The 15,120-nt window shown below is 31.9% G+C and overlaps 1 protein-coding gene and 1 long non-coding RNA gene across 18 annotated transcripts in view; one reads left to right on the top strand and one right to left on the bottom strand.

The window, feature by feature from the left end:
• Positions 1-15,120, top strand: part of LOC146998813 (uncharacterized) — a 940,238-nt gene that overhangs the window by 545,844 nt on the left and 379,274 nt on the right. For 10 of the 17 annotated variants that reach the window (XR_015039727.1, XR_015039731.1, XR_015039728.1 and 7 more), the window contains one exon: positions 4,829-4,891. The exons of the other annotated variants lie outside the window; for them this stretch is intronic. Coding sequence is in view for 1 of the 10 variants with exons in the window: in XM_085811704.1 (XP_085667830.1) it covers positions 4,829-4,891 (63 nt within the window). In the remaining 9 variants the exon portion in view is untranslated. The remainder of the gene's footprint in view (positions 1-4,828; positions 4,892-15,120) is intronic. 17 annotated transcript variants of the gene reach the window in all.
• The window catches only part of LOC146998815 (uncharacterized), a 94,074-nt gene that overhangs the window by 66,750 nt on the left and 12,204 nt on the right, over positions 1-15,120 (bottom strand). The gene's annotated exons all lie outside the window — the stretch shown is intronic.

The following is a 15,120-nucleotide window of genomic DNA, read 5'->3' as shown; positions in this document are numbered from 1 at the left end:
TATAAAATTTGAAATCTTTCAGCTTTTATTTTAATATTTTTAATTTTATATTTTTTTCTAAAGCACAAATGTGAATTACCCCAGAAGGGCTATTAGTTTCAAAATGGCATTTTGTGTCAAATCACTCTAAATGTCCGAAGCACTTTTCTAATTGTTGTCACCAAATATTATCACCCTGTATCATATTTCATGAAACTAAATAATGATAATTTGCATGAACATATGTATGTTTACGCATTGTTGAAAAACAATGTTGCCTATAGTCATTAAATTTTGGATAACATAGTCCTCCACCCGAACATATAGGCACTTGGAAGCCTGAATTTGGAATTAACATATTTTTATTATCTATTTTATACTTTGTAGAAATTTAACAAATTTTTGATTAAAAATCATAGTTTTAAAGTGAGCAGTGTAATTATTTTACATTTTGTAAAAATTTAACTAATTTTATATTGTAAACTGAAATTTAATAAAAGTAGTTAAATAAGAAATTAAAAGATCCAACTCAGTAAGTCAGAGCCGGAACAGCTAATGAAGGTTATGAGACTGTGATATTACTTTTGGTTTTGTGAAACGAAGGATTACTAGGATACTTTCAGATTGAAGTTCTGTAGAAACAAAAGTTTAAGTACCCTCCCCCTTTCTGAAGCTCTTTATTTGTTTATTGACTTTTGCTTATTAAAATGTCACTAAAGGAGATATGAGCAGAAAAACGTACATTCGGAGTTGCGATTCGTATGTTACGCTGTAAGAAAGAAACGTAGTGCCAGAGTGTCACTATGGTAAATAAATGTATTGAAAGTAAAAGTGTTATTTTCTGTAATGTGTGTGGTGTTATTTTATTGTGATATATAGCTATTCATGAGAAATAGAATAATTCAATTCAAGTGTGTTTGGTGAATTGAATTATTCTATTTCTCGTCAATAGCTATATATCGCAATAAAATAACACCACACACACATTACAGAAAATAACACTTTTACTTTCAATACATTTATTTTCCATGGCGACAGTCTAGCGCTAGCTTTCTTTCTTACAGAGTAACATATGATTCGCATCTCCGAATGTGTACAACAAGAATCAAGTTTATCGAAAATATATTTCAGCGGCGATTCTAGTGGCGCATGCGCTATTAGACAAGATTCTGCTCTGTCGCCAAGTATTTCTCAGCTAATACAAAACAAAGCCACTGTACTGAAGATAACACAGTTCAGTGAAAGAGTCTCTAAATGTCAATTACATTTAATGTTGCTGACGCAGACTCATTTTGCGTAGGATGCATATTCATAAATCGTTTCAGATGAACATACACTTGTTCGTGGTGATTAGAGAACCTTTCTTCTAGTAATGAAAAGGCTAATTTATAATTAGAGTCAACTATGGATATTGACTGAACAATACGATTAGCATCTCCTCTTAGCGCAGATTTTAAGTACTGTAATTTGACCACATCTGTTAAATTAGGATTTGAATCAACACTGGCTAAAAAATATCTTTAAGTGGAAGCTACTCGTGTAAGTTACCCGCAAACGTTGGCAAAATAATTTTGGATAATTTAACATTGACCTAAGCATTCGTGAAAACCAAAGGTTCCTATTCAATTTCTTTGGAAAGCTTAGCTAATTTACGATTTAATTCGACTTCTACATCTAAGACAATATCGTCAATCTCTTCTTTCTCTTTTACATAAGCATCAATACAATCAAAAGTCTTTAATCCGGACTTGTCAGGACTTCAGCGATTCCAGATTATCGGTTTTCCCGGATTATAGATCATCAGTTTAAATCTGGTAAAATGGCATGCATAAATTATAAAATTAAAAATATAAAACCGTAATTTATGAAATAAAGAGCAATTATGATCTAAAGGGTATCAAAATTTACAAAAAAAATCTTAATATTTATTTGTTTACTTTATTAAACATTTCTTTCAACCCGCGCGTGCGTAAAGCATACATTATGCATAGAAATTAGAAAATTGCAACCAGAAAACTATTTGATGTGTATTCGTGATATTTATAATGACGAGGAATTTGATTTAAATCATATCAAAGAGGGAGCAAATCGAGATGAAATACTACATTTAATAAGGAATTATAAGCCGATTAAAATAAAAACATCTGCCATGAAGATGAGGATAGTGCTGAGAGATCAATTTCCAGTTCATTGCACGCCGTGACGTCCCCCCCCCCCGCAGAGCAGCTTGAAATTGATAAACAGATTTTGGAATGGTTAGAGAAACAAAGGATATGCCTTTATCCATTTTTTGCAGCAATTCCACTTTTTGTTTGATGGACATCGAAACATGCTTTCCCTTTGTAGATTCTTTGCAGCTCCAGTATCGGAAATTGTGTTTGACATAATCGAAAGTTCCAACTTACTTTTATTAAATTGCTCTAATAGTCTAAAAGAAAATAATAAGCCGTATCCAATTAGAAGATTAAGGAACAACACAATCTGCAACATTAACTGAAATAGATTATTTTAGCTTAGCTTATACCGTCCGTTATACATTAAACGCGCATGCGTAAACGTATTATGCATATGCGTAAACGCATGCGCGGAAAATTTGTAGCTTTGAGGTCCGGATTATAGATCATTCCGGATTATGGATGTCCGGATTAAAGACTTTTGACTGCACTTTCTTCAATACATAACCCGAACAAAGAATCGAAATTGGAATTTATCTTTGTCTCGAACACTTTAAACTTATTCTTCAGCACTTCCAAATCACTTCTTTGGATATTTTTGTCGGCAACGTTTTGTTTTAACTTTGTTTTCAATGTATGTTTTTTCGCTGATATCTCCTTTAGTGACCTTTTAATTACCAAAAGTCAATAAACAAATAAAGAGCTTCAGAAAGAGGGATGGTACTTACTTTTTTGTTTCTACAGAACTTCAATCTGAAAGTATCCTATGTAATTCTTCATTTCACAAAACCGAAAGTAATATCACAGTCTCATAAACTTCATTAGCTGTTCCGGCTCTGACCGCCTAAACAATTAATTAAACAACGTTGAACAATTTAATTAATTGTAACAAATTGCCTCAGGCTCTTTTATAAGTATTAGTTTATGTTTTATAAAAATTTAGCAAATTTTTGATTAAGAAACATATTTTTAAGGCAAGCAGTGTAATTAATAAAACATTTGTATTTTAAGTGTGCAAGACAGTCTGTCTGAAATTGTAGCTTTTAAATACTTTTAGTCCAAAGTAGCATTAGCCCAAACATCTAATGATTGTCTGTAAATGAAAAAAATTGCCCGTTTGGACCTAATTTTTATCCTATAAAATCTGAGATTGTTTTCATTATTTATTTGAGGGGTACTGAACCCAAGGTTTGCATAACTTTTCAACCACAAGGTTTGTGCTTACATTATTTTCTTATTTTTTATAAAAAGTTTTAGAAAAGTATTTAAAATAAATGGATCTTATATCGAGTTAAAGAAAGTGCTTACAGATTGTATTTTTTAAATAAGCTAATTATCTTTAAGATAAATGCTATTATTTTTTTATGATGACAATAATAGGAAAATAAGGGGAATAAAGTCTCCTGAATATTTCTTTTTGCAGAGTTATTTATATTAAAATAAATTTCATAATCCTTAATTTTATTTGCATGAATTTCACATATTTCATAAAAAAACAGATGCATATTTGTATCCTATAAAATAATTTGTTAAAATTCTACAGGATATTTGAGTGGGCTTCCCAGACACTGTTATTTCATAAAATAACAAGCAAATATTTATATTGTATACATCAATGCCTTTAAAGATTACGTTATTTCATGTAATTGTAAGATACCTATTTAAGTATTTATTCCATGCTAAAAGAAATTATTTGTAAATTAGGTGATATTAATTTCTTTAAAAGTAATTCATGGGTTCAGTGCAAATTGCATTTTATTTTATAGAAGAAATTTTGTTTCACAAACTTTTTGCATACACAAAGCTTTCGGTCGAAGGCTTCTTAGTATTTTTCGGTTTCGGCACGAAAATCGCCTACAGGTCGGCAGATAGTGTGGCTGGATACGAGGTTTTTATTTATGAACCTCACGCTGTAACATCTTTCTCTATTGATTGCTATTTCCCTACTGCCAGTTGCCGCATTCATTCGAAACCATTTCGTATTTATCAAAATCTGACAAGAATATTCTGCGTGTCGTGATTTGGAAAGCCATCTTTCAATACGAAATAATCCGTAGATACACCTAGAAGATTAAGGGTGCCATTTAGTTGTTGAGTTATCGATGAAATGGTTTCATTTCATGGTTCTTGGACTATAGTTTAAGCCTAATTTTCTATCACGAATGAGGCCCACCAGCGGCCGAGCGGTGGAGTCACCGAACGCTGGTAGTCGGTCCGAGGTTCGAATCCCAGGAACGGGCTGGGCGTTTTCGTGGTTTTCCCCATGTGTAACGTGTATACAAGCCAGTTTCCCTTAGAAAGTGCTCCACAAAGGCACAGGCAGATAGCCCTTGAGGCTTTGTCATAATCACACACAATCATGAATGATGCCTTTTCTTTGTCAAAATTTTATTGCAAATTTTTCATCTCTGGCAATTTCTAAATAGATAGATTCGATGCACTTTTAAAAAGTTTAAAAAGTATACCAGTATTTCAGTGGTAAATTAAAATTTAGAGCTATCTAAATTTATGTGCAGTCATAATTCACTTGCATTTAGAAGTATCTAAATTTATGTGATGTCAATTTATGATTTAAATGGATGTGTGTGCCAAGTTTGGTGCTTTTATGCATGTACTGTCACTGTGGTTTATTATGGTCTCGGTAATAAAATTGTACCTATTTTTGTTTATTATAGGAATGCGAAGCGCCCAAGAAGAGGATGTGAGCAAACAAGCCCTGTGGATGTGGAGGCTGAGAGGTAAGATACCAATTTTTTCTCTTGGCTTCTTTTTTTTGTTATTGTTGCTTCTTTGTCTTTGAGTATGGTAGTAAAGTCATGCTGCGATAATGATGTTAATGTCACACTGCGACTTTTGTATAACTTCACAAAGTGACATAAATTTAATTGCTTTAAAGCAGCGGTTCTCAACCTTTTGACTAACACATACCATCTAAACAAAAATTTAAAAACCTTAGTACAACCAGTATAATTATTGTACATTTTATAATACTTATTCAGTTTCTCAATATAAATAGAAAATTTAAACGTTTTGCCATTTGCACAAGCTATTGGCTATCTGTATTAAATAGGCACACATAAAAAATATTAATTAAGAATTGGTTACCATTTTAATTATCAAAATTTAAGTTATATACTTAAATTTAGTGTAAAATTTGGGCCTGTTTAAGAGAGATCAATTTCTTTGTCTGGCCTTATTTCACTTAGCTTTAAGTGTGATCCACTTTTAATTTTATTCTGTATTTATTTTTCAAATAAAACATGGAAGAAAATCCTTGTTCACACAAATAGGTTGTGCGAAAAGGCAATAAAAATTTAGCTTTATTTGAAATGCCTTTAAATTCTTTTTTTCGGTGTAGCCAAAAGTTGTTATTTATGAAATCTTCAGTGGAAGTGCAATCACAGGAATTTTCTAACAATTGTTCTTTTTTTCTTCATAGAATTTTTGAACTTTGTTTCTTTGCCTACCACCTATTTTTTATCTTGTGTACCACCTGTTGAGAATTGCTGCTTTAAAGATCTGTGTGGGTGTCGCACAGTGTTACATTAGTTTAATCAGTATAATGTCGCAATAGCAGTATTTCAGACATCTCCTCCAGTAAAACTGATAACAGCAGAAAAGCGTTTTATTGATCCAGTAAGAAGTTACTCTTCCAGTTATTAAAATCTTACTGGAATCTTTGGAATTTTTTAATTATTGAATATAGTCATCACAATCATATCAGATTTCCTCAGTGATTATTGTTATATCTCATTGTATTGAAATTATATAACAGATGCGTTTATGATTAATTTACATTTTTATGTAAAACTTTGCTCTCATAAATTGCTATAAAACTATATGCTCATAGTTTTTGTGTATCACTTTTGTGTACTTGCGTGTATTGCTATAAAACATATGCTAATAGTTTTTGTGCAAATAAAACTTACATTTCTTCATTCAAATATTTAGTATAGCCAATAACTACAGTGAGCATAGTTATGTGAATGAAATTAAGCATATAAAACAATTTGTTTTCCAATAAATGTAAGAAAGTTTTAAATAGCAAATTTTCTAGTGTATAAGACGCACTTTTTTTCTTTGAAAATAAGTCGGGAAAAAAAGGAGGTGCATCTTGTATGTCGATACTCAGTTTTTGATTGCATTAATTTCTGGAAATTTCCTCTTTTTTTGGAGTTATGTGATTTTTTTCTTGTTTCCTTGCGATGTGTGGGAATATTACAGTTACGGAGAGCTTAGTAAATGTGCATCTGGCATGAAAACTGCAATTTTTGCGAACGACTTTTAAGTGTGGGAAATTTCAACTGTTTGGTGTTTCTTAAGTTTGTTGGCAAATTATGGTTCAAAAACAATGTTGAAATTGCTGTAACAAAGCATGCAAGCTGGATGCAGGCTTCAAATTTTGAGGTTACACCATCAAGAAGAAGGGGAAGGCCTAACATTTGGAAAGTTTGTGAATGGGTCAAAGCATCTTGGGATGCTGTGAAAACAGAGGCAGAGGTTAAATCATGTATGAAGTGTGGCATTATTAATACACTGGATGGTACAGAGGACAATCTGTTGTATGAGGACTCGAATGCTGATTTAGGAGAGGTTTCAAGTGACTTTTCATTTAGCTATGGTGATGAGTGTTTAGGTTTTGATGAAGAAAATTAAAAGCTCTTCCCCAGATGAATTGTGGGTATAAAGTATTACTTTGTATTTATATTTAAAATACTGTAAATTCATTATAATGAAATGTGTATAAAAAAAGGGGGATGTGCCTTATGCGCCTGCAAATACGGTAATAAAGATATAAAAATATCCATTCACTTAAGAGAAACTTAAATTCATTTTCTGCAAAAATTTTAAAAGATCCTTTTAATATATTTAATGCAGCCTTTTCTTAATTAATAAGAAGTTAATATTGTTAATAACATATTTTATTTATATCGGCAATTCTGTCAATGTATACATGTTTTTCGAATGGCCTTTCATCGAATTTTACAAAATATGACTCGTATTCATAATATAAGTTTACAATGTCTCCTTCAGCCTCATGAAATTAAACAAAATATGCATTATTATTATAAAAAATTATAATGCTATTATATGCATTGAGATGAGCAGTGACTGGCAAGAGTTTTAAAGCTATTTATTAAATTTTAAATTACTTTAAAATTGAAAGAAAGCTCCAAATTTTTAAATAGGTACTAAACATTTTGATGATTGTTTGATTTACTATTTTGAAGCTTTATTATTTATCATTTATACTTTTATTATTTTTGAAACTCGGACGCTTCCAAACATATGAATTTATAATACTTACAATTCAGTAAAAACAAATACAAACTTAAAATTTTAGATTCTAAGCTTTCAAGACAGCTTCTGTACACAAAAGTACTCGCTGTTATACACTCATGTCCATAAATTAAGGATAATGCAAAATCAGGCAAAGGAAAAGTTAGAAGCAAAACAAATTTGACTTATTTGTAAAGCTTATTTATTAAACAAAAGGTAAAGAGCAAAAACAGATGCTATATGTTTGATATTATTAAAAAAATTAGCGATTTTTTTTCTCCCTGGAGCAAATTACCAAAAAAAAAAAAAAAAAAAAAAAAAAAACTTATTTACAAAAAACCAATATTACATGGTTGGTTTGATTGTTAATACATTGTATGTCTCCCAGACGATGCAATACAGTCCGTACAACGCCTAGGCATCTGAGTATCAAATTATCGATCTGATCTTGGGGGATATTACATCACTCAAAAAGCAATGCACTCCGAAGTTCCAGTAGACATGTAGAAGGAGGTTGACGGGCTGCAACTCGTCGGCCAAGCATGTCCCACACGTGTTCTACTGGTTCAAGTCTGGTGAGAATGCTGGCCAGTCTGTACGGGTGATATCCTCCGATTGAAGGCATTCGCTTACGATATTTGCACGGTGAGGACTGGCGTTGTCATCCATAAACAAATTGTGTGCCCATGGCACCCCGAAACAAATGTACATGTTGTTCCAGAATGACGTCCCGATAGATATGGCTTGTCATGATTCCAATTTGAACATGAAGGTCAGTTCTGGAACCCAGAATAATTCCACCCCAAACGAGCACTCCTACACCACCGTAACGGTGTCGTTCAATGATGCTTTCTTGATGGTAACGAATACCTGGAGCTCTCCATATGAAAGTCCGGCGAGAATCACACTGCAAGCTAAACCTGGACTCGTCGGAAAACATCACACAAGCCCACTGTTGCGGTGTCCACAGTGCATGCTCTCTACTCCAGGCTAACCGCAGGCGACAGTGAGTTGCAGTAAGTGGAACGCATCTGACAGGTCTACGAACATATAAACCAATCTGCCCTAAGCGTCTGTACACGGTCTGCCTTGAAATTGTCGTACCAGTGGCTGAAGAGAGCTGACGAGGCAGGTCTCAGGCTGTGCTCCACCTGTTTGTTTTGGCAGTAACTGCCAAATACCGGTCCTTATTCGGCGCTGTAACTCTGGGGCGACCTGTGCTGTAACGTCTACTCACATTACCATCATCTGGGAATCGTTGCCAAAGCCTGGAGATGACACTCTGGGCAATTCCAAGTTTGTCTGATACTTCCAGTTGGGTACGCCCACATTCCAGACGGCCGATAATTCTACCACGTAAAAAATCATCCAAATGCGTCCTTTGTCGGTTATTGCACTGAAATGCTCATAAAGCCCCTGCGAACTATTTGGTTATTGCACTGAAATGCTTATAAAGTGCCTGCGAACAATTTTACTTCTTTGCCTGTATTCGTTATATATCACTTTCTTACATTCTCGTCATTGTGAAGTACCATCGGTGTCATCTGGTTACTTCCTAAAATTTGCATATGATTCTTGAAGATGTGTGTTGTGATGTTACAGGTGATATTTTAGTATATTTTAGAGTTCGATTTCCGCGTGACTCCGAATTATCCTTAATTTATGGACATGAGTGTAGTAGCAACTTTGTTGCAGCATATTTTGGGTGCCCCCATGCTGCACAGACACTATACATTTACCACCCACCAACCTTTTTGAGATTAACTGTTATAGTAGCACCTTTCTTTTCAATTGTTGCAGGGAGATGAGTTTGCACTATCTCTAAAAAATACATTAAATGGAAAATTTACTTGTGAATTTTTAATTATAATTACTGCATATTTAAACAGAAAGTCAATTAATTAAAAACCATAACATTTTTGCGATGCAACTATCACACGGAGGACGAGTCCAAGGATTTTCAAGTTCTCTTTCCCTACGATCAGCTTCTTGAAAGAACTTTTCGGCTTGCAGCATATTTTGGGTGCCCCCATGATGCACAGACACTATGCATTTACAACCCCCGAACCTTTTTCGAGATTCGAACCCGAGTGCTTTGGTACGGCAGTCGGCCTGATCGAGCGGTAAAATATAATGTAAAAGAACAAAGCTTTACTTAATTCAGCTCAATTACTGACAAATGGATAGATAACAAACTAAGTAACAATACATCATAAAAATTAAATAGCAGAACAAATGAGGATTAAACATCATTTTAAGAATAAAAAAAAGTTAGACATTTTAAATAACATTTTAAACATTTGCGATCAGATAAAACTGCTATTTTATGTTGTTTTCTAATTCATTTAAAGTCTTCTTGACATAACAGGTTCATACACTAAATATATTACTCTTCCTTCATGCATTGGGATATCTTTCCAGATGCTAATATCTACCTGTTTTATTTCTTCTGGGATGGTCACATATGCATTTAGTAGCACTATGCACTATTCATGGAAGTCTGGTCTTATTTTATTCGATTTTTTGAATAATTAAGATTTGACTCAGGCTGAGAGCTACGGGTGCTGGGTGTGACTTAATTTGGCAGATTTCATATTATACGTAATGTAAGTTATCAAGATATTTTGTAAATGATGATGTACATAAAAATATATTTATAAATGTTGACTTATGTAAAATAACCTATGATAACTTCAGGGATTTAAATGCCCTCCTTTTTTTTTCACTTACCCAACTGTACTCTTCGGCTAGCGTGTCCGACATCACTTCAAAATATTTGTTACGATTACTATTAATATGTTTACGTTAGTCTCCTTTAACATTAATATGTTTCAATTCATTGACCTAAATAAATAAATATATAAATAAAAATTGACTTTAATCTATAAATGCATAACCAACAAGATTTCTTATTCTATCATTTAAGAAAATTATTTCAACTTCACAGAACACTCAAGAAATCTAACTTTCCTCAAAATAAAATGCAAATGTAATGGAAACTTATTTATAAAATCATAACGTTTTCATTGCTTTGAGTTCCATATTTGTATTTTAGTACATTTTATGCAGTTAGTTTTTATATAAAGAAAATAAGATAATACTGAAATAGAAAATTTCATTTAAGCAAAAACGTAACAGAAATTACTTTATAAAATGAAAATGTGTGCAAAAAGTAAACAAAATAAAATAAAAAAAAAAAAAAAAAAACTATTAGGATTAATGTAAAATATTATTTTACAATACCACAGGAGCTATGTTGTTGAGAAACATTCTCTCTAAAAATTGAAGTTCTAATTCAGTTTTTAATTGGAATATATTTAATTCTGAATTTTTCGGTTGATTGCACAGTTAGGAGTTTTCAGCAACTCCACCTTTTCTTGCAATATTTGTAATCTACTTGATAAAGAATTTAAATTTTTTAAGATTAGATGTTGAAGTTCTGCGGAAGAGAAAAGGTAAGGGTATTACATATTTAATTCAGAAGTCAAACAACAAAAATCAGCGTTATATTTACAAAATTTTCACAGTAAACAGTCACTGTGAAAATTTTGTAAATATAACGCTGATTTTTGTTGTTTGACTTCTGAATTAGTATTTATTCGGCGTGTTATTGTGTCTTTATTACATAATTATTCTAAAAACCTGAAAACAGAACACTTAAAAAATTGACTATTGGCAAATTCAGAAAGTTACTGTTAAAAAATTTCCAGCTGCGGTAAGATAGATTTCCCACAAAGCAGGTTTAGGATTTGCTAGATTTGGCGAGAAATCACCCATTTGGCAACATCTTTCAGCGAAATTGGCAATATGCCGTAGACGGATGGAGAACCATTTAGAACGAGTTCTTACTGGTTTGACTTAGAATGTTCTCGAATGCATGCTAAAAGCTATATAAACCCTGCCTGTATGCGGAATAGCAGTAGTATCTCGAGTCTATCGAGTTGATTTTCAGTCTAGTATTGAGTTGATTGGGGAGTGCGTAGAGAGAGTCTCTTAATGTATCGCGAGTTAGTGCATCATCGAGTCTTATCTTGGAGTGTGTTGAGCTCCAAGAACGATTGAACTGAGTCAGAAGCTGTATTCTAGTGCTTATTGTGGAGTGCATCGCGAGTTGTAGCGTCGAGAATCTCGACAGTACGTCGAGTTCTGAGAAGACTGAACCTAGTCGGGAGCTGTACTCTAGCACTTTGCTGTGAAGCTGTCTTCACTGTTATAGCCTAAAGGCTCTGTTGCTGATTGTTTCAATGTGCTTGTCGCAGTTTTTGGACGACTGTAAACATGTTTTTGGAGATGTCCTGAATAATACTGGCAAATACATTGTGTGTTTATTAAGTGTCATCGTTAATCACTCCAAATTGCATGAACCTGTACAGGAATGCAACAGTACGAAACCTTTATTGGGTCTTTCTGATGAGCCTGCTTTTGGAGTATTAGTCCTCAGATTTGCAGTGAGGACTAGCTAAAACAGATGCAGAAAATTCTGGTTGAAAATATTTTCCTTGTGTGCACTCTGGTAGCAATGGCAAGCACAGCTCTGCTAGCTTTTTTACTATAGTACTTTTTTACTGTTTTTTACTTGTTTACTTTTTTTACTCATCTGAAGAATCAGAGAATTTAAATCGCTGGTTTTTTTTTTTTTTTTTTTTTTTTTTTTTTCCGCACCAAATTCTGCACTTTTCGATGTCTGAAAACTTCATAGCCAACTTTAACTTTTCTATGCCTTTTTCACTGAAAATTTTAAATTTCCGTTATCACTCATAAACAATAATTTAACATAAAGCAAAAAGAATGAATTAAATAATCGTTTAATGTTAGATTAAACATCTAAATGTTCTAGCAGCATTTATTTGCTCATGTATAATTATCGAAATATTTGATGTAAAATTAAATTAACAGTCATGGCTACATTATTTTATAAAATTCTGCAAATTTCAGATATTTTGCAACAATTTATTCAATAAATAAATCAAATAGAATTTTTATGGTTTCGAATTGTAGGATTATACTATTTCATTATTTTTCCACTGCAAAATTAAGGTGACCGAATAGATTTTGAGAGCATCAAATTTGTATAAAAAAAATGCAGTTAAATGTTAAAGCAAATATATATTATATCCTGATATGATTGTTAATTTTTGAATTTTTTAATACATGCATTCCTATTTTTAAACAACTAGTCTGGTAATTAAAATAATGTTAAGATTCAAAAACCAAACTACCAACTCGTACTAATAATTTATGGATAAAAGTACTAAAAATGGAGATGTTACTATATTTTAAAAATATTTTGGTACTGATGTCATTCATAACAGCATTTTCCATGTTCTATTCAGCTTTCTAAATTATACAGTGAGAAAAATGAGCAACAAGAACACATAATTATAGAAAATATCATACTTGTCGATGCAAAAATTTAGAGAACCCGGTGAAATTGCCCAAGTTCTCAATAATCTGGGGCTTGATGTGATGCAATCATTTTGTTCAGTTTGATTCATTTTTTCATATTACATATGTCATTTATCCATATTAGCCCAAAACCAAGAATTTGGCACCGTTTGTACACCTTCATCAAATTCAGCAATGTAAAAGAAACTCTTGAAAAGCTAAAATAATTATTTTAGGTATTTTAGGTAAATTTAAAATAGATCAAGTCTTAAAATAAATAAAAAAGCACTATTTCATTCAAAATATTTCAGGTTCAAAGCATAAGTTTAGAGAAGAACAATTTACAAATAGATTTGAGTTTTAATACAATTTATTCCTGTGTTCTTATTAAATACGCATTACTGTTCTTTTTTAATCGATACAGATTTAAGTTTTGGTAGAGGGATAATTTTTTTTTACTTTGGTGTAATAAAGGCGTTTCTTCGAAAACATAAATTGGAAGAAATATTCTTGATGAATACTTACAAAATAATCTCTCTCTCTCTTTATTTATTTATTTTTAAATCTTAAATGATCATAAACAGCGTTTTTGTTAAAAATGCTATCTGTAAAATTTTCTTTAGTAAACACCAGCAAAATGGAAACTGCCCTAACATAATTAGAATTTTATTTATTTTATTAATGTATGTATAATGATGTATCTAAGTATGAAATCAATTAAAAATCAGCTTGCCATTTAAAAAAAAGCCTTGCTTTTATCAATTAACCCAAGTACATTTAGAAACAAATTTAATTGGTTTAATTATTCAGAGACTACTTTTAAGGAATGACTATATAGAAAATATTTCATATGAAATAAAGTTGCAACACTTAACTAATAGGATCACGTTCATTATTCTTTGCAGAACTTTATTGACATAGCTAATTTTATCTGCATATACATGTTTATGAATTAAATGTATATTCAACTGAGTAAAAGGAAATAATTATTTAATTTAAATTTTGTATATTTTGCTCTTTAAACAACCTGTTATTAGTAGTATATTCTGAGGCAGGAAAGTGATGCTCTATTTTTATTGCATTGCATGATTATTTTCGTGTTATTTAAAAAAAACATTAGCAAGCCTTGTGAAAACATAATCGAGTATATTTAGTTATCAATTAAATAAATTACATCATCAATTAAATAAATTACACAGACATCAGAAGTATGCAACCTGATAATGTAATGAAAGTATGTAGCATTTATGAAAAATTGTGGCTCGAATTGAAAGAACAGGAAATTTCTACAAATATTCTCATATTTAGAGTTGATTTTGGACTGACATCACTTTCATGAATTATTAGTTTTTTCTTCTTGATTGGTATGATGTCTCTTTCATCACTTGAGTATTCGTGATACAATTCTGCTTCAATAGATGATAAATTAGGGGAGATCTCACATCGACTAGACTTCATGATGAAATCCATAATTAACAATTGCCTGTTGTTTTTTTGTCCCCCTAAATCTTTTTAAACATCCGTATATAGATTTAAACACTTACTAAGCTCCCCTTGGAATCGGAGATTTCATTCGACATTTGTGTCATATTGTAAAAAATGATTACCTAATTTTCTTCCCAATTCAAGTCCTACACTGATGACTTTAGCTGTGAATGCAGCTGGTTCAGATTGGTCTTCATCATGTTTATTTGTTTCATGAATCATGTTAACTAACTCATCCTCATTTAGTTCTTCATCAACCATTATTCCTTTAATATATGCTTGAGCTAAATCCTCAAAACCTTCTCCTACTACAGTTTGAGCCAATTTAGTGATCTGAGAATATTCACATTCTAATGGTAATCTATCATTCTCATCTTTAGCAACATCCAGCGTATTGCTTTCCAGCATGAGTTGAGCATTGATTGTTTAATCTGAGTATATGACAGTCCAACACAATCTAAGATTGTAAATTTCTTCCAAGCATCCATAAGAGTAAGATTCATTATTCTCCATTTTTTCTAAAATATACCTAAAGGTTTGTTTGATATACACAATGTTGTAAAAGCCAGAAAATATTACTTGATTCAATGGCTGTAATAAAGAAGTTGTATTTTTTGGGCAAAAAGACTATTTCTACTTTTTTGTGTTGTAAATTTTGAAGATGACCAGGTGCATTATCTATTAAAAGAAGAGTCTTAAAAGGCAATCCTTTTTTACCTAAATAATTTTTGACATCTGGGACAAACATGGTACGAAATCATTCATTGAACCTTATGGCAGTGACCCGTGCTTTCCTGTTAGGCATCCAATAAAAGGG

Source organism: Stegodyphus dumicola, chromosome 2 (genome assembly GCF_044657685.1).
Source record: "Stegodyphus dumicola isolate Sdum_Otavi_A_Nest chromosome 2, ASM4465768v1".
Taxonomy (NCBI): domain Eukaryota; kingdom Metazoa; phylum Arthropoda; class Arachnida; order Araneae; family Eresidae; genus Stegodyphus; species Stegodyphus dumicola.
Note: the sequence above shows the minus strand (reverse complement) of the source record. Positions and strands in the feature narration are given on the sequence as shown.